Source organism: Phaethon aethereus (genome assembly GCF_964289735.1).
Source record: "Phaethon aethereus genome assembly, chromosome: 9".
NCBI classification, from domain to species: domain Eukaryota; kingdom Metazoa; phylum Chordata; class Aves; order Phaethontiformes; family Phaethontidae; genus Phaethon; species Phaethon aethereus.
The window spans coordinates 8710884-8732345 of record NC_138585.1 but is presented as its reverse complement, the minus strand read 5'-3'; the positions used below and the strand labels follow the sequence as shown (position 1 = coordinate 8732345).

Genomic DNA, 21462 nt, shown 5'->3' with positions numbered 1-21462 from the left:
CCTCACAGCCACCCAGATCACCCTAAGGTGGGAGATTTCATCTATTCTTGCTAAATTATTCTTCTCTATTGAAAGGCTTGTTGACGGGAGTAGATTCCCAGCTCTTTGATTTTTAAATAGGGACCGTATTTCACAGCTCTGAGTGCTCAGCCCATGCAGGCATTTCTCTGCATCATCTCAAATGTCCTGCCAGTGCCTGTGATGCAAAGGAGCAGGTAAACAATCTCCGCAAGCTTTCTCTACCAAGGCTATAAAAGGGAGTTCAGACAGCCCTGGATATTCCCTGCTGGGTACACCAGGTTGTTGCCATGAGATTTTGTTTCATCAGAAGTAATCACCTTCTCTCTTGTATGGGTGCCTTGTTATCTGGAGATCTTCAAGTGCTCTGTATGTGCTTATTGCTTAATTAAACCTCACAACAGCTTTTAGATGCATCTATTGTGAATTTTATTGCCACTTTGTAAGTGGATAAACTGAGGCAGGGATATTGAAGTTTAAAGTCTGGGTGTCTGTGTAGTTACACCCTTCAAATTAGGGGGTCCATAGAAACAGTCCTACTTTCTCTTCCACTGCTCCCTGCTTCTTTCTTGCCATTAACATGTGTGAGAAAGGGTTATCTATGCCTGGGAGCCTCCCATGAGCCGCAGGGAGATGACCTGGAAGTTACTGAGCAGAAGGTGAGGCCAGACCGGCTTGGGATGTGAATGAATGATTTTTCCTCATAATACTGTGATACACACCATGTCTGTGAATGCAAGAGGTGGTTCGGGCAAGTTGTCCTCAGCCTCTGTGACACAGCCAGGAACCTAGACCTGGGTGACTGTCTTTCCTAGAGCCATGAGATCACACCTTCTTGTGAGGCATCGGGCTGTGAGAACAAATATAGAAGGATGGCTTCCAGATGCCTCCCTGCATGTTTTGGGTTTTGTAAGTTAGCCCAATAAGGAGCAAATTTTCAGTCTGATTTTTACATCTAGGATAAAATTAGGAGAAAAGGGTACCTAGAGAAATCCGGGGTGGTTTAAGTCTTCCTCTTGCATTTTCAGAATGTCTTTGGTAGTGAATGACAGGTTTAAAGAAGGGTGCACCTGCACATGCCCTATGTCTGACACTTTTCCTGAAAAGGTGTGATCTGTGTCGAATAAAGAAACATAACAGCTTGAGCAAATTTAAGGAGGAAAGACAAACAATTGAGCTGCTGTTTTCCTCTTGTTCAAATTAAGCTTCGTGCTAAACTTTGCATTGGTTATGAACTATAAGGGAAGAGTGACTGACGTAATCTACCTGGAGTTGTGCAAAGCATTTGGCACTGCCTGAATGACATCCTTGTCTCTAAATTGGAAATATGTGGATTTGATGGTTGGACCACTCAGTGGATAAGGAATTGGCTGGATGGTTGCACTCAAAGAGCAATGACTTGATGTCCAAGTGGAGACCAGTGATGAGTGGCATTCCTCAGGGGTCGGTATTTGGACTGGCTGTTTAATTGGGACTGGTGCTGTTTAACATCTTTGTTGGCGACAGGGACAGTGGAATAAAGCGCACCCTCAGCAAGTTTGCCAGTGACACCAAGCTGTGTGGTGCGGTCAACATCTGTGGAGGGAAGGAATGCCATCCAGAGGGACCTTGACAGGCTTGAGAGGTGGGCCCGTGCAAACCTCACGAAGTTCAACAAGGTCTAGTGCAAGGTCCTGCACCTGATTTGGGGCAATCCCAAGCACAAATACAGGCTGGGAGGAGAATGGTTTGAGAGCAGCCCTGAGGAGAAGGACATGGGGGTGTTTGTTGACGAGAAGCTCAGCATGAAAACCAACTGTATCCTGGGCTGCATCAAAAGAAGCATGACCAGCAGATTGAGGGAGGTGATTCTCCCCCCCATCTCTGCTCTTGTGAGACCCCACCTGGAGTACTGCATTCAGCTGTGCAGCTGCCAACATAAGAAAGACAGGGACCTGTTGGAGTGAGTCCAGAGATGGGCCTTGAATATGATCAGAGGGCTGGAGCACCTCTCCTGTGAAGACAAGCTGAGAGAGTTGGGGTTGTTCAGCCTATAAGGTTCTGGGGAGACCTTATAGCAACCTTCTAGTACCCGAAGGGGCCCTACAAGAAAGCTGGAGAGGACTTTTTACAAGTGATAGGACGAGGGGTAATGGCTTTCAACTGAAGGAGGGTAAATTTAGATTAAAGTTATATCTAAGAAATTCTTCACTTAGGACAGTGGTGAGGCACTGGAACAAGTTGCCCAGAGAAGTTGTGGATGCCCCATCCCTGGAAGCGTTCAAAGCCAGGTTGGATGGGGCTTTGAGCAACCTGGTGGAGTGGAAGGTGTCCCTGCCCATGGCAAGGGGGTTGGAACTAGATGATCTTTAAGGTCCCTTCCAACATAAACCATATCATGATTTTATTCTATGATTCTATGAAAAGTGGTCATGCACTCCACATAGCAAAGGGCAAAGAAGAGAGATGCAACTCATCAATGTATGACCCGCTTTAAAATGTCATGGGTAATCAAGTGTGAAGTACTTAATGGAGCATGATTTGCATGCCACCATTTTGATTGATGTACTACTTAGTAGAGGATTGATAGTTTTTTACAGTGATGCTGATGGGAGTCTCTCAGAAGCACCTCTGTCTATTTTCTGCAGTGCTGAGGAGAGCCAAAGCAGTGTTTGTTTGAAGCCATTGTGTTCCCAGTATCTTTGTTAAATGGTCAAAAATAGTGCAGAGTTGTTATCTTGCATAGACCCAGATCTCACCAGAACTGCCTATATTTAGGCATCTTCCAAAACCTTTGTGTCAAGCAATTCTCCGGGGAGACCAAAATAGCTTTGTGCCTTTTTTTTTTTTTTTAAATAGTGTCATACAGCCATTTAGAGAGGATGTGATGATTAAACCATATTAAGGCATCTAGCTATAGCTCCAAAGATATGAGCTTGAACTCTGTTCTGGGCTGTTCACAGTTAACCCAAGAATAAAAAAGCCCAGAAAAAAACCTGTAGTTTTCAGTTTGCTGGCATGAGGTGGCTCCATCCCAGTCATGATACAAGTTCAAACAGTAGCAGAAAACATGACAGCTATGCTGGGTTCTGCTGCGGAGTGAAATTCCGCTTGCATAAAGGAGACAGCATTAAAGGATTTATGCACAGGATCAATCCAAAAATTCTTGACAATAGACAATTCGTTCAAGGGTATTAACGTAATAATTATTTCAACCACCTTGCAATGTCTCAATAGTATGTATACAATACAAGCACCTTTTAAAATAACTGAAAACAACATTTTAAATGCTTTTTAATACCTTACGAGTACACCCTTTTTCGAAGTCCAAGACCCTTGGATGATGCCAGCTGATGCTTGTGTTAGGAGCAAATAGACATTTTAAACAATAATGCCGGGCTACATGTTTGGCTTTTCCATGTCAAACTGCTCAAGCTGCTACTGTGCTCTATCGCAGACTTCATCTAACTTTGGAAGTTTAATTGCCTTTCTGCAGAGCTGTTAAGATTTAGGAGATGAGAGAGAATCCCAGGCTGGCTGGACAGTGCTTTGAGATACAGATCTCTGTTCCCATCAGTGCTTTTACACCACTGGGGTGAGAAGCTTGTGAGCAGGTCTCCTGACAAGAGGATTAGGGCTTGTTAATGTGGAGATTCAGGCCAATTAATCAGCTTTCACTGGAGTATATTGTAAATCTTTAGCAGTGATTTTTTTTCTTTCTGTAAAATTCAGTTGCTTAAAGAACAAAAATCACGATTTTCTATGGGGTTTTTTTTTAATTTAAACAAACCTTTAACTTCTCAGGTTTGCTTAAAAATCTGCTAGTTTTGTGATTCTCCTTGTGCTGCTTCTGTTCAAGGGAAACCATCAACTTGTTTTTCTAATTGAGTAATTATTTGAAAGTGATTAGTTGACTCATCTCTTAAATCTCACAGCTTGTATAACGGTGATTAAACTTTGAAAGTTAGATGAAGTCCGTGACAGAGCACAGTGACAGCTTGAGCAGCCTGAAACGGAGAACGTGCGAACGCTTGACTCGGTACTATTTTAAAGATCCCCTCAGCACTTGCAGATGTGTGCTAGCAATGTTAGTACTCTCTGCACTGAATAAGGACACAAGTGCCCAATTGCTGTTTCTGAGAAAAGGGGTCTTTATCATAGCAGGGCATCTGTTTTTTGTTTAAATACTTGTTAAAAAAAAAAAAAAAAAGGCAAACCATTGAGGTGCCGAGTGTCCAGGTCAGCAGTACATCCCTATTCGTTAAAGCACTTAAATGTAAAGTTACGCGTGCTTTTAATTCTCTGCTGGATTGGATCCTACAGCTGCCTGGAAAGGAAGGGACACCTCCTGCAGACGTCGCAAGGACAAACAGTCCTTTCCGTTTGCCGCTGGTGGAGTGCTGGCCGCTTCACTTGCGATTGCCAGTCCTAGCAAATATCTTCCTGTAGAGAGCAGAGCAGGTTGGGATTTTCATTCCCTGTGGAAAGCGCTGACTTCTCACTGTGAAAGGGTTTTGTTTTTTTTTCAGTCAGGAATTGTTTCACTCAGACCCCAAATTTTTACCTTTCTAATTTTTATTTTCATTTCAGACAAAAAACCGAATGCAGCTAGTACTCTGTCTGGGGGTGATTTTTCCTTTTATATGTCCTGATGAGACTTTTCAGCTGACCCTCCTAGCACGGGGCTGGAAGTGGCGTATGCAGGCGGTGTTGACACTTCTAATGCGAGATCAGGGCACTACCAAAGATCAGGAGCAATCATGGTGTAGAAATGTCGAATTTATCCCCAACTATTTCCCCTCCAATACCACAGCTGTAGCAAAGACGGTTACATGTTGCATATGTAAGCTATTATTATTAATTCATCGAAATACAAAATTTTCAAGTTTGTATATTTTTTGAGCGTGGAGTTTGTTTTTAGCAGTTGTGATCTACCAGCTGTGTAACAAAGTTCAGAATAATTCTTAGTGTTTTTTAAGAATAAAAGCTAATTTTTCATTTTTGGGCTTTCCCATGTATATGCCTATTGAACTATTTAACATATGAATTGTATATATTTTTTTTTTCTTTTATGCTTTTGACTGTCTAGTTTCCCTAGAAAAAGGTGACTGATTATCAGTAGGTTTCCGCTTTTAAAATGATTGGGTTATCAGAATAATTGTATTTCTTTTGTGTGAGATAAAGTTAGTTTGAAGAGTTTCTTTAGAAGACAAGCATAGCATTTCTCTGTGTAAAACCTAGGAGAACTGGTACTCCTTAGGAGTGGCACCCCAAAAATACAAACTGTCCCTAAAGAGAGTGTAGCGATGCCCACGGTGCTGTGGGTCTGCGCATGCAGTATGCGGTCTCCAAGTGCAGGGCTGCACCGTAAAAATGTCTGGAGTTTGGCTGTATCCAAAAAATGATACCCGGGCGCAGCAGACCTCCTGGGCTGGGATTAATAGCCCGTTCTAGCGCTGGTGTCGTACACCTGGCAGTTTTGTCTGTGCCTGTAGCTCTCTTGAACAGATTGCCGTATCAGGTGTCCTCCTGTTGTGCTTCTTATGCCCTTTGCTGAGCAAGCAGTTTCTTCATTTCTCCTGTTTTATTTCGTGTATGTGTATATATATATAAAAAATTAAAGCTCTGGACTTCAGCAGAGCAGATTTTGGCTTGTTTAGGAATTTGCTTGTCAGGAGGGCAGCGAAGAAGTGCCCGTGACCTGCTGGGTTGTAAAGGACTTGCTGAAAGCACACGAACAACCCATTACAGCTGCAGAAGGCAAAGCAGGTGTAGCAAGGCCAAGGCTGATGGGCAGGGAGCTCCTGGGATGTCTCAGGCACATAAGTGAAGTGCCCAGGAGGACTGTATAATCTAGCCATTGCCTGAGGGTGCAGGGGAGGAGTTAGGAAAGCCAAAGTTTGGCTGGAGTTGGACCTAGTGAGGGATATATGAAGGACCACAAGAACTTCTGCAGGCACCAAAAGGAAGGCTGAAGGAAAATACGGTCCCACTGCTTGGTGGGGCAAGAGACCTAGTGACCAAGGACATGGAAAAGGCTGAAGTACTGAATGCCTTTTTGCCTCAGTTTTCACTGTTAAGGTTGGCCACCTGGCCTTCTGGATCCAGCAGAGTCTGTGGAAGTGAAGTGTTACAGGACTGAGTTAAAGGGCATTTAAGTGAAGTGGACATACAAGAATCCATGGGACCTGATGGAATGTGTCTGAGGGTGCGGCGAGATTTGCTCATGTCGGTGTATGGCCACTCCCCACTGTCTTTGACAGGCCGTGGCGATCAGTGCCTTGCAGTTAGCAGTGAGTGTCTCATCCCTTTCCCTCCTGAGGTTTGAAGGAGAGACCTTGGATGGTGATCATGATTCATTTCCACACTTAAAGATTTCTCTAGCTCCTTGCTCCTCACTTTTAACTTCTGAAACTGAAGTAGACAGCTGAATTTCTTGTCTCCTAGGAATCAAAAAAAAAAATCTAGCCACCTATCAATGAGGTGATCGTCACCTCACTATGGATGCACACCAGGCAGCGCACTGTTGGATTGCCGAAGGTTTCTGACTACTGCTGTGACTACCTACAGCCACTGCCTTGGGATGCTGCCCTCCTCTCCCTCATCCTGCTGTCTGCAGCTGAATCTTTCCTGATGGCCAAAAGGGCTGCAACGGTGCAGCGGAGCTACCATCATTTGGTCCGGCATGGCCGAGTCCTTCCACGGTGGCTGCTGTAGGTGTTTGGGTGGGTGCAGGTGGCTGATGGAGAGTCACTCTGTGGTGCTGCGCAGCTGGAGACCACACGCCTGGTGCCTGTCTTCTAATGTTTAGAATTACTGCGTTGGAAAAATCCAGCCAGATAAAGTCTCCTTGGAGGATGTGGCCTTTGGCCTTGCAAGAGTCACGCCCAGCGCAAGTTGGGAGGGAACAGCCCCGCATGCGGCTGCACGGCTGCCACCTCCGGCAGTGCTAGCCCAGCCTGGGCTGGCCTCGTCTCTGGGCAGCCCCCGGGGGACCCTGCGCTCTCCTGGGGCTGGGTGCCTGCCACCCTCCCCTCTCACCGCGCTGGGTGGCTGGGGGACGGAGGAAGGTGAGCCTCGGCAGCCGAGTGGAAGCCGCATGGCGCACAGGCTGGGCTCGCCCAGGGCAGCGGGGGAGAGGGGCCGTGTGCTGCTTGCAGCCGGCTCTGGGAGGGACATGTGTGCGAGGTGAGCGGCAGCAGGGTCATGTCACCTGCCAGACTTGCGGTCCCCACCCTAGGAACCACCGGAGGAAGCCCGGCAGAGGAGCAGACAGCCCTGTGCGCTGTCTGGGGTGGCCGTGCTTTCCTCCACTCCAGCCAGGGCTGCAGCTCTCCTGTCGCCACTGGGTCAGTCCCCGGGGTTTAAAACAACCAAACCACAGCACAAGCTGCAGACTTGTAGTCAAGGTTGCTACAAGGGAAAAAATAACCAAAGAGTTATTTAAAAGTGCTTATAAAAGTGCTTTTTTAAGGATGTTCAGATTTGGCTGTATGAAAAGCTCCTCCACTCAGTTTATGCGGCGGCTTTGCACAGGAGGTCTGCGTGTGTGCCTGCGAGTGTACCTGTGTGCAGAATTTCAGTGGCTTAAACAGCGTTTGGATTTCACATCATACTACATTTGTGCGCCAAGGTCCCTTTCTGTTCTGAACTTCCCAGGTTTGTACCCAGTCACGGGGTAAAAGTGAAGTCAAACAGCCTAGGTTCTTTCCCTAGTGGGATTGTGTTTGTGTTTCCTCTTGTCATTCATACAACAGAAATACCCGCATAGTGTGTAGAAATACTGGTTTTCTCATCAGAGATATGGTTAAAAATGGAGAACTTGTTTTAATTTGTAGTAATTGTACAATCATTGTTAACAGGAGGCAAAGATCTTGCACTGTGAACATCAAAGGAATCTGACGTTATTTGGAAACAGCATTTGGTATATCGCATCAAATTCTACAACTTGACTTTTAAGAAAAGCTCAAGAGAAAGCTTTTTTTTTTTCCCCTTTTATTTTATTTTTTTTCCCCCCTGGCTTCTAAGGATCTTTCTTTATCACCCTCAGGGGCATTACAGTGAGTAATTAGATTGGACCAGGAGAACGACTTAATTTTACAAGAAACTCATTAATTCATCCTATTTAAAATCTTCTCATTTCACCCCAAACCCAATTATGCTCGTAGTGGCAATGATCTGGAAGGGCATTGTCTCGTAGGTATTAGGGGGGCCACTGGGACTCCTGCAGTATTCATGTCGGGGAGACAAGGGTGACTCCCTTTCTTTGACTTTTAGGTCAAAAGAACTAGTTGCTGGGACAGCTTGACAATTAGAAAACCCTGATGAGCATTTGGAAGTAAAACAGCTGTACAATAACGGAGGGGTTCATGGTGCAGGGCAGAAAGCTCATCAAAAGAGACTATCCAAACAATCGAGTTCTATAATTAACACACAAAAATCTGTTCAGAAATGGTAATAACAGTAAAAGAGAGCTGAGAAGATGCTGCCTACTTATGCGGCAGATGTGGTTTTGTTACAATCTGAGAGAGAAAATCCATCCTCTTAAAGAATGAGAACAACATTAGAGGGGAAAAATAAAAGTAACTTTCTGTTCCTAAGGGTGCAGTTAAAACATGAGTTTAAAATATTTCCAGACAGTGAAGAGCTGTAGGAAAAGTAACCAGTGATGAATGACATGAAATATGCTATCAAAGTATTTTTTCAAGTCTTTATCTAAAAATTCCTTTTCTCACTGAAATTTATAAGCCTGACACTGAAATATCTTTTCTTAAATTATTTGCTTTGTCCTTCATTTCACCAAGAATACTATTTCAGGGTTTTTCATTAAAGTTGGCTACAACCATTGACTTAAAAAATGTTTCCCCTCTTCTATTATGTGTGGAGGGAGATTTGATTCAAAATTGCATCTCAAGAAATTTTGAAATTTTCATTGCTATGTAGCGGATAGGTTTTTCTGCTTCAAAAAACGGAAACTGTTAAATGAATAGTTTCTGAAATTTCAGTGAACTTTACAGATCTTTAGCCATATTATTCACTTGCCTGTGATAACACATGTTTTTGGCGGTGCGCTGGTCTCTCTTGGGAAGGAGGGGTGCAGCGGGAGCGTGGCTTGTGCTCGGTTGCCGATCCTGGCGTGGTTGAGGGCCCTTTCCCTGCAGAACTCTCTGGAGAGGGCGGCCTTTAGTGTAGCGATCTGCAGGGCGCCGGCGCCACGCTCCAGCGTGCCCGTGCCGCACCTCCTTCTGTACAGGACTGCCATCCCGCTCCTCTTTGCTGCCGCTGCTGCAAATAAGAACTTTAGAACGTCTATGTCGAATTTTCTTCTAGTATAAGTGTATTGACTTAACTAGATTTACTTGACCAAAACCATGGTTCTGTGCTTGTTTATTCACCCGTTTTCGTCACTAGCTCCTAATCTGGAAATCAGTATTTTTCTCGGTTGTGAACTCTCATCTTCAGGAGAGGCTGAAGCAGCAGATGGAAACTTTCTTCTGGCCTTGGTCCTGGTTGCCAGGGCTGCTGCGGGAGCTGCTGCCCAGCGGTTGTGCGCTCGGGGCCGGCCCGCCTGGGCCCTCCCCGGCCGTCAGCTCAGCCAGCCGCGCCTGGCCCCGGCGCCGCTCCCCGCCCCGGTTCGGAGGCGCTTCTTGGGGGTGAAGAGCAGAGCCCTGCCTCCACCTGCGGCTCCTGCGAGTTTTGAGAGATACGCACTGCAGTTTTAGTGATTTAGGAACCTGTCAACGGTAAGATTGGGATGGTTTCTTTGTCCAAGCCATCGCAAGAAATTACGCTCTTTTTTGAAAAAAATAACTATTAAATATGCCAAACCTTTTCCAAACTATGATGGAAAGATTCATTGCCATTTCAGCAAGGACAAAGGAACAATTTAAGAGCAAGCACTGGGGGATTTTTTTTTAACAACTTTTAAATTTGCAAGAGTAATTTTTTTAAAGATTCCCCTCCCCCCCGTCAGGAAAAAATATAGCTTATTTAAAAATACTTAAAAACAAGTTAATACTTGCATTTTGTTGTAGCTGTGACTAAAAAGAATGTGACTAGAATCCCATGCGCTGTGAGATGAGTTTTTAAATTCTGAAATTGCTGGCAGAAATTTTCTAGTAGAAAATTCAGCATTTGGAGAGACCAAGCAAGCAGACTTGCCCGCCCACACATGCATTCTTTTTCTTTTTTTTTTTTTTTTTTTTTTTTTGAGAAAGCCATGAGTTTGAAAACCAGGTTTTAATGAGAAAATGGAGTTTGAAAAACAGCTTGAGAAAATTTGCATCCAGGTTTGACTGAAGTTCCATAATTCTTCAGAGCAGTTTCTGCAGTTTTAACATGTATCGCTCTGGTAAATTAAAAAAAAAAAAAAAAACCAAACCCCAAAACCAACATATAATAATGACCAGCAGTGTTTGACAAATCCTGTCTTACTTTGAGAAATAGAAATCAAATAGATTTAACATTAGAATTCAAAGATATCAGCATAATTATTTCAAGCTGATGTCCATTTAAAACCAATGTGATTTGTTCTGAGGAAAACCTGAGCTTTTTCATGCTGAAAATATTTTTGTTTAAGAATTTTCCTTGGATCTAGTGCAGATGCTTGTAACCTTGTTATGCTTGTGGGTGATCTGAATGCGAGAAAAGATTTTTCTCTCTTCTTTTTTAAAAAGAAAAAAAACCCTAATTAAGGCAAAGCTAAGGAATTGAAATCAAAGTTTGCATTGCACATGTGAACTAATCTTTTTACAATGGTATCTTTCGAAAGCTGTGTAAGAGCCCCATTCATTCCGGGGCTCACCCAGCAAATCCTTCCTAGAAAAGCAGCCGCATGAAGATTTGTCATGAGCAAGCAATAAAGACTTTCAGGGAACAGGTTCGGTACAGACTTCTTGTTTGCCTACCAAATCATTAACCTTCAAAAAAAGCCCATCCGTAGCCTTACAGGCATTGCTTGCGATAGGTGTGTCAGCAGTACTTCATGCTAAGAACTGCTTTTACAGGATTAGATGGGAGTTTTTAAGTGACGGTACCATGGAGCCCTTAGGAGCAAAGAACTACTGGTTTAATGCAACACATTCTCTAATGTCTTTTTGTGCCATGTGCTGAAACGTGCTGAATCTCTGAGCGTACTAAAATGAAGAAAACTAAGTGTTCAGGAGTAGGTGATTTTTGAAGCAAAATGGCTGTGTGTGCTTTAGGAGCAGCCACTGCGTTTGGAGAGCTTTCTTCAGGTCTTGAAATATTAATGATCTGGGCTTAATATAGTAGAAAACAAAATGCAGTGCATGAAACGAGGAGGGAGGGAAAAAAAAAATCCTTGAATTACAGACTGTTGACCTTGCAGTACCCACTGAATCCATCTATTCCCTTTTAAACCACTGAGTCTGAAAAGACAGTTAAGGAGAAGGAGGAATGGCAGCAAAAATCTTTACCTGTGAGATTTTTCTACCTTTCCAACACCAAGTTATAGCTTGATCAGGATCTTCAGCCTTGTGCTAGATGGTTTATCATCTAAGTATTTTAATACTAGGAAGATGCTAGACAGCTCTTTGTTTAATAATTTCTGTAAACTATCATGTTCCTATTAACAGTAATGTTAGAGTTTACAAGTTTGATTTTAAAAAAACTTGAATAATAGAATTTTGTGGATAAAAGGTGTCAGACTGGTCTCCTGTTGTGTTCTGTTTTTCCATGCCTTGTCTTTATATATGGCAGCAAGATTCTGCCTGTCAGTGTCTGTCCTGGTCATATACAGACTTAGGCGTATTTCTGATCTGAGTTGTGACAGTGAAAACCGGGAATAATCTCTCAGATCAGCATCTGCCGCTTTGCTGCTGCTGTTAAACCAGGCACAGGAGGACATGTAGCGATAGTACAACTCACTCACCAGATACTGCAAATCATATCCAAAAATGAAAGGTAATTTTCCATGGTTTTTTAATTTATTTTATTTTTTTGGCAATTTGCATCACAAGCAGGATAAACTATTGTACACGGGTTGCCTTTGTGCCACGGCTGCCTGGCTGATAGGCCATACCCAGTGGGTTTGTATTTGTGTGCAGGGATTAATTGTCTGTGATATGGGGAGGCTGGGTTTGACCCCCGTGAGTCTTCCTGCCAAAGCTGTGGCTTCCGATTTTAATCGAAACCCCAAGGCCATTTGAAGCACAGCCAAAAAGCACCTTGCAGGTTGAACCTTATCTAATAACGTGATGCGCGTCAACGCTAGAAGCATAAATCTTAGTCACTTGAGCAATGTGTTTTTGTAAGGTCCTCTGGTCCGGCGAGAGCCCCAGCGGGCGAAAGCGGGCTGATCTCCCAGCTCTCTTGCAGATGGTGCACGGCACGTCGTAAAGTTAGGACTCGTTAAGGAAATTCCATAAATGGCTTTGGTTAATAGGAGTGAAGTAATTTGCTGTTTTATAAATGTGTTAGTAAAATCCCTCGCCGTTTCCCGTTGGAGGGCTTCATAAGAGAAGGAGGGAAAGAACAAGGAGGACTAAGGGAAGGGTAAAACAGAAAGAGCGACCCCGGCTGTGTGGGGGCCTGCGCCCTGCGTACTGAAGCCTGTGCATAGCAGAGGAACCCTAAAGGTAGCGTAGGTGATAAACGACGCGATGTGAGCGTGAGTCACGCAGTAAATACTGGGAACAACCTTTCATTTTTACACATTTGCATGCCTGGGTATTTCCTCTGTAGTGCTGAAAGCCCGTGGTGATGGTGGGCTTTTATCTCTAGCCAAGGGAGGAATTTCTAGGATGACATACCTGTTAGCCACTATTAAAATGTGTTATTAATGATGCTAATGAGTTTTTTCCAAGTGATGTAAAAGTAGCCATTCATGTAAGCATTGCATTTATGAAGATGATGTCACCGAAAGCTTGCCAGCTGCACGTGGGACCTGGTGGCAGTGGTGCAGCTACTGCTATGCGCTGGCTTCGAGGAGGGGAGAGCGTTGCTGGTTTCCTCCCTTGGGGAGAAAGAGCCAAATGAATCCTGCCTTGCCAGGAGGGAGACGTGCTGTTTCCGGGCATGTTAGGCTGAGGGCCTCGCTGCCAATCACAGTGGGTTCCTGTCCCACTCCCTCTTAAAAATTGGCAGTGTCTGACTGTCAGCTGCCATTCCTTAAGTGGTCATAGAATAAACCAATTGCACCCCTTTTGTCATGCTCTGTGTGTGTGTGTGAATGCAGGTGGACATGGGTTAAGCCACATGCAACTCCACAGTAAGCACAAAGAGGCAGCTGATTCTCTGGCAGTGTCAATAGAAGAGTATTTTTTTTTACCATCTCCAAGCTGGCTTTTAAAATGGCTCTTGCTGGAATTAGAAATCAGTATCCCCTGATATAGGAGTGTGATGATTGTTAATTCTTCACCTGGGGCTAAGAGGACATCATTAGATCTCTTTGAAATGCCTCCTGCCTTGATTTTGAATAAGTAAGCTAGCAATTTATGATCACAGCCTGGGCAAGTAACACTCTCCCTTCCTGTTCCTCCATCTAGCTTGCAAAATTGGATACTACAAGGCGCTCTCGACAGATGTTGCTTGTGCCAAATGCCCGCCTCACAGCTACTCCATCTGGGAAGGCTCTACCTCCTGCACCTGCGATCGGGGCTTTTTCCGAGCTGAAAATGATGCTGCCTCCATGCCCTGCACTCGTAAGTTGGTCTTTGAACAGTGTCTTCCCCTTTTATCATCCATGTCGTCTCCTGTCTTTCTTTCACTGTGGATGTTGGAAATACTGTGTCTCTAAGAAGTGTCCTGTTTCTGAGAGCAGCATTCCGTAGCTCTTGCAGCCCTTTGCAAATGCAGTTTGCATTGTGGCTCATGCTTCCGGGAGAGAAAGTGTTAGTTCTCAGCCCTGAATTCCGAACAAAGACATGGTTGCACTGACCCTTGAGAGCCTACAGTCTAAATAAATCAGGAGACTGGGAGGAGACAAAGCCACAAAAGAGGGAGTGACTTGCACACCTCAGTAACAGAGTTGGAAATAAAATACAGGTCTAAGTTCCAGTCCAAGGACCTGTCCAGTAGATCACATCACCTTTCATGTCTTTAAGTATTGATATTTGTAGAAACTGAAAGCTTTTCTCATAATTGTGTGACCTAGGGTAAATAGGTAATATTTATAATCTTCTTATATATCTAATTTGCTCAAAACATAGCTGGTGACCCTTAGGAACATAAAAGTGTTCCTCTGAAAGGGGTGGTAATAGTAAATCTTAAACCTTAATGAAACAAACACCCAAAGGTTGGTTTATTTTATCCTTTGTAGATAAATACATCATGTATAGCAAATGGAATTTGCTCTAGTTCCACCAAAATGCCTTCAGTGGGGAGAACAAGAGGCGTAGTGCACTGAGCACACCCGCGGGGTTGCTGGAACAGCTCCTGGTCCTATGTGTTGCTTAACAGCTCATGCAGACGAAGACCTGGGATTCCAGGCATGCCCTGGTGTTAAATCGTGATCGTCTAGTTCATTGGTTTTCACTTCTGTAGGAGCAGAGCAGTTTGAAACAGTAAGTGAAAGGGCTGTATTTTACCAGGGGATATCCATGTGTGGCTTTCCCTGAAAGCTGTTGGAAATGCTTCCAGATTTTTGGAGTTCAGCTGTATATTTATGTAGAGAGAGTATGTGTGTCTGAGTGAGGGAAGGCTGAGATATTTCTTTTGTAACATTTTAATATATTCCAAATTAATTTTGGAGAGATGACTCACATTTATTTAAATCTTAATTTCTCCCTTACAAGGCAGAAACAAAGCATGTCCATAACTAAGCCAGCACTCATCCATTCCCCACACCCCCTTGATTCCAGCTCTTCTTCAGTGATCTCCTTCTTTTCAGCTGTGAGTTTTGCTGGGTGGTTGTTAGACAGGTCTGGGCATAGCCAGGAGCAGCTGCTTTTGCTTAGTAGGAAAGCATAGAGGTCTGTATATCCCTTGCCAAATGTTGACTGGGGATGGAGGTCTAACTGTATTGTGAAACCTTGCTGAAGTGGGTAGGAACTTGCTTTTTATGATATAATTTACACTAGGAGATACAAAGTCTGAGCATTTTGATAGGAAAAATGTCTTTTTGCAACAATAAAACTATTGTTCAGAAGGTGCACCCTAAATAACATTATACTAGTAGAAGTTTCTCATAAAGCCCTGGTCCTAGTGAGTGATATCCTGACCAAATTGAAATCAAGTTAGTAATCAACTGGTTGAATTTAAATAAGCCTGTGCAGCGAGTGAAGCATGAGGAGAAAGCAAAACACTTCCAGATGGGAGAATTGTGAGCAAATGATACATATCTTCGCTTTTATTGCAAAATGTGCCCCTGCAAGCTTAGCCCTTTTTTGTCAAGTCTTGGGCCTGCTTCTGGCACCCTTCCCCATTCCTGTCTTCAGAGGTCAGTCAAAGTTAAGTCCCTGATCTTGGTCTTTTACCCTGAAAATATGAAGGGGGAAGAAGAGAAGGCAAGGGCTGTGATGCTGGCCTCAGTCTTCATCTCTGCAGCAGTCTAGGAGGCCTTGGCGTGCAGAGGCAAGCCAACACCACAATCCCATGGACACCTGGTCTTGGAAAACAGGCCTGCCTCTGGAGGTCCCATTTCATAGCTTTGAATTTTCCTGTAGTTTAAAGGCTTCTTTTTCTGTGATCCAAGGTGAACGAAGACATGGAGGTTATTTCTGAGGTGACTTGTGGGGCAGCTTTGCTCCACCACTCACTGCTGTGCTTGATAATATCCCCTTTTTGAGGTCTGCCTTAGCAGTCTTTGACTGTTGCTACAATGGTGGTACCTGCACAGACACAAAATGCAGCCCTGCGTGTGTGATGCACCTCTGCGTTGCACAAGGAGTGGGGTGCAAGGGGCTCCTGGGGGGGCCGTTTGTTTACCGTGCTCCCCACACTGAGCAGCTTTCTGCCCATGCACTTGAGGCAAATGACAGAAAACGTTTAGAGGGCCTCTGCTGAAGGAAGCCCCTCCGGAAGAAGCTCCCCATTTGTCTGCCTTTCCTGACAAGATGTGGAGACAGAAGGGAGCGTAAACATCAAAGGTTCTTTCAGACAGATTCAGACTCTAATCAGTTCTTACCAGTTGGTTAAACCAGGTGACAAACCCAATTCCCTTGTGCTGACAGCCATAATAATCAGGCACCTTCTTTGTTCATTATGCTCTCTTTAACCCTGGTATTCTCATTCAGTCCTGCATTTAGTAATCGCTCAGTGTGACGGCGCACTAATGAAGAAATAAAACACAGTATCTGAGATCCATTCTTCTAGCAAAAAGATAGACTCTGCTCCACTGGCTTGTAAAATCAGGTTTCTGTTCACTTGGAGAACTATTAGACCAGGTGAATAAAAGTAACATTGCGTAATTTGGAGAGAACACCTGGAATGGACTGTGGATTGATCCTTTCTTTATTTAAATACTTTTTAAGATGAAGAACTTCAGCCGCCTTAGGATGTGTTTTTGTAAAGCTTTGACCCTTGGCTATTGATTTCCTTTAGTAATAAACTGGCTGGCCTCGTCACTTATCTCGCCTTCTAGGTTGGGGGAGGAAGACTGTTACGGGTTTCCATTAGCCTGATTGTGCTGGTGGATGAACGGGAATTGGAGAATTCCCCTTCCTTTTCCTTTCTCTCAGTTCCCATGGTAAGTAATAAAAGCAACACCTACTTCCTGATGCACTGGTCAGCAGAGGTCCTCCAGAGTTTTCTCATCTCCATCCGTTGTTGAGTTGTAAAAACTGTGCCTAACCTTCAGGTAAGCCAGGCATCCATTCTAAATAACTCAAACTCAGGTTTTAGTATTCTGCTCTGTTTTAGCCCTGCTAGAGTGAGCAGTTATGGCTGGCTTAAATCTTGCACAAGTAAGAGCAGAATGTGGAGGAACATGAGCATAGCAGATGGTGGAGTGGGCTGTGTTGGACGGCCAGGCACAGACATCCTGACATACACATGTTTACTGATGGATCTTCTCCCTCAAGTTTGCCTCGTGGGGATAATCATCAACGTGTCTTGTCACCACTGAGGAGCAGAGCCGCCCTGGATCTGCCACTTTGACCTAACTCAGCGATTTAGACTTTCAACTCTGAAGCACAGTGAGCTTGTCAGCTGTGTGCTTGGGCACGGAGATGGTATGATTGACCTGTAACACACCTGAGCATAAACTGTGGAAAACATGGACACCTTTCCCTTTTGGAAGCATCGCAAAAGTTGTATTAAAGCAACTATTCAGACTTTCATTATATTTCAGTACTTGCTGAGAGGATGGGTCTTACATAAAGTTAGCAATCTAATGGAGAATAAATTGCCTTACCAACACACAAATCCATGAGGCTGGAAAACAGTCAGTCTCAATCATGGTCCACATCCCTGAATTTGCTTCTCCGTACGGAGATACTCTGTGAATTGCAGCCTGGCGCAGGCAGGTGCAGCTTCCACCCAAGTTAATGGGCGTTGGTCCTGTGTCGCCACCGTTAATGAGTCGGATTCTCTGTTTCTTAACAAACAATGCTTACATTATGAGTGAGAACGGGACGGTTTTGTATTGTTTATATTGCCTGTTCAATTCAGATTATTAATGATTTTTAATTGGGAGCCTTTTACAAAAGAGAGATTACCAGCATAGACTGTCCAGCTTGAAATCTGTCTCAGTAAATGACCCTGAATAATTTAGTCCGTTGTGCCACCCAAACAGTGACTGATTGATTGATATTTTGGCGTGGCCTGAAATATTTCTAAAACGGTTGCATTTAAGACAGTTTATACCGGAGAAGCTTAGACATAATGAGAGCAAATTTAGTGAGATGCAAGAGAAAAGTGCCTGCTTTAAAAGGGCTTTCTCCAGTTTAGGTTATCAAGAAATTGAAGAGCCTGACTTCAAACAGCAAACGTCACTTACTTGTCTTTACATTCGCCTCTTCTAATTGAATTTAGTGCACTGCTGTATTTCCTCCAGAAAGTATATTGTTTTTAAATTACCATTTCAGTGCTATTACTCAAGGCTCCTGCTTCTAATGCTTTCTGACAGTTATCAGCATAATGAACCATAATGAAATGATGAGCAATCTACAGTGGAAACTCAATGTGGATTCCACTAGAGCTGTGTGACTGTGTTGTTAAAATTTGAATGCACATTAAAATAACACTGTCCTTATTTGTTTCCAAGGTCAAGGCTTTAAAAAAAGGTCTGAAAGGTCTAAACACGTCAATTTTGTAAATGTTACAGCCTAATACATGCCTTTAGTGCAATCTTGTGTTGCATTTAATATATGTCAGAGATACGTATTTGACCTGCATTTTCAAAAAAGACTGAATTTACCTACCTAATAACTGTGCTTGCAAATGAGTAATTACACAGGAGCTGATTATTTGAGCATATGTTTATTATGATTGCTTAGACTTCTAAATAAACAAATGTGCTCTTTTTCCTTCAACTTAACTTATACCTCTTCTAAATTTCCAGACAGACACTGATTATTACTGTTCCAGCTTTTACAAGAATCAGAAAGTAGGGTGCAATGCGCGGTCATGCTGGCTAGCATGTTTTAGGTAGCTTTGCACTGGCTTTGCCATGCTTCCTTCCCAGGGTTTGCATACTTCTTGTGGCACTACTTCAGTCTAACCTCTGCTGTTGGAGCCCATTCTCTGTAATATGAAGTATATACCTGTACAGCCTCTGACCTTCAGAAGTTAAATTTATGACATAATAATTCTTCCACATCTTTATATATGTCCGTACCTTAAGTAAATTATTTTGTTCTTAAAACATCATGTAAGGTTGTTCATTATGTAAACAATACATTAAAATGCCTTTTAAGGTGTACTACAGCAGTTGCAAGAGCAGAGGGAAGAGTGGGTAGGCAGTATGGAGAGAATGATTTTTTCTTTTCCACATAGGCTGGGAAAATAGACCATCCATTGCTGCCAAACTGAGAGAAAGGGATTGTGAGTGATGAGAATCTCAAAGGAGAAGGCTGTCTCCCCTTGTCTGTGGTGATGAGCTGAAGGAATTGAGAAAACGTTGAATAAGAAGGGGAGTGGTTATGGCTTGAAGAGAAGAGACGGGAGTAATTTGACAATGTGTGTTTATAATCAGTAGACTTAAAATCATCACTCCTTTAAATACAACAACTGTTTATTAGCTGTCTTCTGATTTTCTGGCCAGAGCCTTAATTTAACAGAGGAATTTACTCAATTAAGTGGGGGCTTTGATTTGGTTAGTCAGGACCCAGTTCTGTAGAGTCATTGAAGTAAATTAGAGGGCTAACACAATAAGAAATTCAGCAGTTGGGCCAGTGACAGAACAGCTTATTTTTCTGGTTGGATTTCTTTCCTGTCAGACTGTCAGATAACTTTCTGGTATCCACAGTGGAATTCTTCTTTTTCTCTTGAAAGAATGAGTGAACACAGGTGGTATTGTCTGCAGCACAGCGTATTAGAGTAGATGCGATAACGTGTCATAGTGTCTGTGGCAATGCGGAATGTTCTTATATGGTGGTTTTTGGACGAGAAACCCAGAACCCACAGGGGTGGCACCTGCAAGCATCAGTTTTCCCACACCTCTGCCAGTGGAGAGCCTGGAGAGAAGAGGAAATGTTGATTGGATTGTTCTCCAGGTGAAAGGAACAAAGCCTATTGTGAAGCTGGTAACCAGGGTTCTCTTGGCAAGTAAATGGGAAGTCATACATGCCAGTAAAATGGGCATTTTATCATTGGCGCTGGTCCAAGATCATCCCTAGCCTGGCAGAACTCCCACTGAAGGCAAAGGAGTCTTGCCTGAGTAAATAAATTAAGAATTGTTTACCAAATCAGTTGCCTTATTAAAACCCAGTTGTAATGCTAACTGTGCACAGAAAGGAGAAGGGAGTGGAAATAGAGTAGGTGACTGATATTTCAAGTGGCTGCTGCATCTTGTGGACTGTTGACTTTGGACTCACCAGTTGTAAAAACACATAATCTATAATGATAAATGGTCAGGAATAGCCCGGTAGACAAGAAGTGAGGGTTGTCCGAGCTGTCAGTGCTTGTGTAAATTAGCCCACAGCATCAGACCTGTCCACAACTGCTGAAAGAAGCAATTAGTGGCAGCCACATATACAACTGTCACAGGAAAGTGTGGGCTTTATTTCTGAGTCTAAACTTACACAGCCCAGGTGTTTACTCTGCATTATAACTTGTCTTTCAGACGGTTAAAGATCAACAACAAAGGCTTATCTGAAGGGCTTCACAGCTCACATGCTGAAACATTATTGACAGCTCCACAGTTGTACATGTTTAATGAAGCTTTATGAGACGGAAAGAGGAGGCCAAGGTGCTTTTTCTTGAAGGCTGTGCCTGGCACCACTTTGCCAGACATTTTAGTGAGGGAACTTAAAGAGTTTAAAGACATTGATTATTTAATAATTACTTTCTTTGCATCCATTCTGAAAATGGTAAACTATTTCACACTCAGCCCTGCCTCCAGGGAGATGAATTTTAGGATCACGATCGAGTTACAGAGTATTGACTAGATTTGTTAAAGGCTATCTGTACAGTAACGGCGTTGTGGGGCCTCGTTGAGAGAGTAGCAGCATGGTCACTGCATCGGCGAGGCTGGCAACACGGCTAAAAGCCTTAGCAGAGTCATACTGCCTCTTGGTGCCTGAGCTAGCCCCTTCAAAGGTACTTGATGTACTTCTAGTGACGTTTCGTTGCTCTCTGTAGATACGCTCCAAAGATCTTCGGAGTTGGTCATTGGATGCATCTTTTCCTTTTTCCAGCTCTTTTCTTTGTTCTCTTTATTCTTGCTGTGTTGTACACAAAAGCTGGCTTGTATAGCAGATGTGCTAAACTTTTCACCACTTCTGACAGTGCGTTTCTAGTTGCGTTTTCTTGCTATTGAAAGCAATTGAATATTGAAGTTGGATGCTTACTCCCAGGTGCCTGCTGTCCTGTAACTTACCAAAGACTTAACTGCTCCTCTGTAGTATAGCCAAGGCCAAGTCGCTGATTCAAAACAGGCCAGTTCATACTAGGCTCCTTTTAAACGATGGTGAGTCATATGTTGTATGAATCTTGTTTACTATGTAGCAAATTAGCTCAAGATTTCTGAATACCCTTAGTTCCCTTTGAAATCACCCGGGATGAAGAGGGTCAGTGTCTCTGGAGCAGGCTCCTATAGAGGATCCTTTTGTCAGTCCCCGTCCAAAGCCCATTGAAGCCTGCTGGTCTGCCTGATTGACTTTGATTAACAAACACCCGTAGTTGGCACTCTGCTGCATTTAACAGTGTGTTTGTAGGGTTTTCTCAGTTTGAGGGCAAAGTTAGAAAGCTTCAAACTGCTACAGGTTATCGTATTATTTTTACTGCTTGTTAGAATAATTTTTAATCCTTATCAAGCTATGGTCTACTTTTTCTGCCTCAAAAAAGAGAGGTGATATTTTCCTCAAGGAGAGTGCAGGAATGCTTAAAGAAGATTAAAGTCTC

The 21462-nt window shown here is 43.5% G+C and overlaps 1 protein-coding gene across 1 annotated transcript in view; it reads left to right on the top strand.

Moving 5' to 3' along the window:
• Window positions 1-21462, top strand: part of EPHA4 (EPH receptor A4) — a gene marked incomplete at its 3' end in the record, with an annotated part of 103351 nt that overhangs the window by 31339 nt on the left and 50550 nt on the right. Inside the window, exon 4 of the mRNA XM_082003822.1 lies at window positions 13506-13661. Within this exon, the coding sequence (XP_081859948.1) occupies window positions 13506-13661 (156 nt within the window). The remainder of the gene's footprint in view (window positions 1-13505; window positions 13662-21462) is intronic.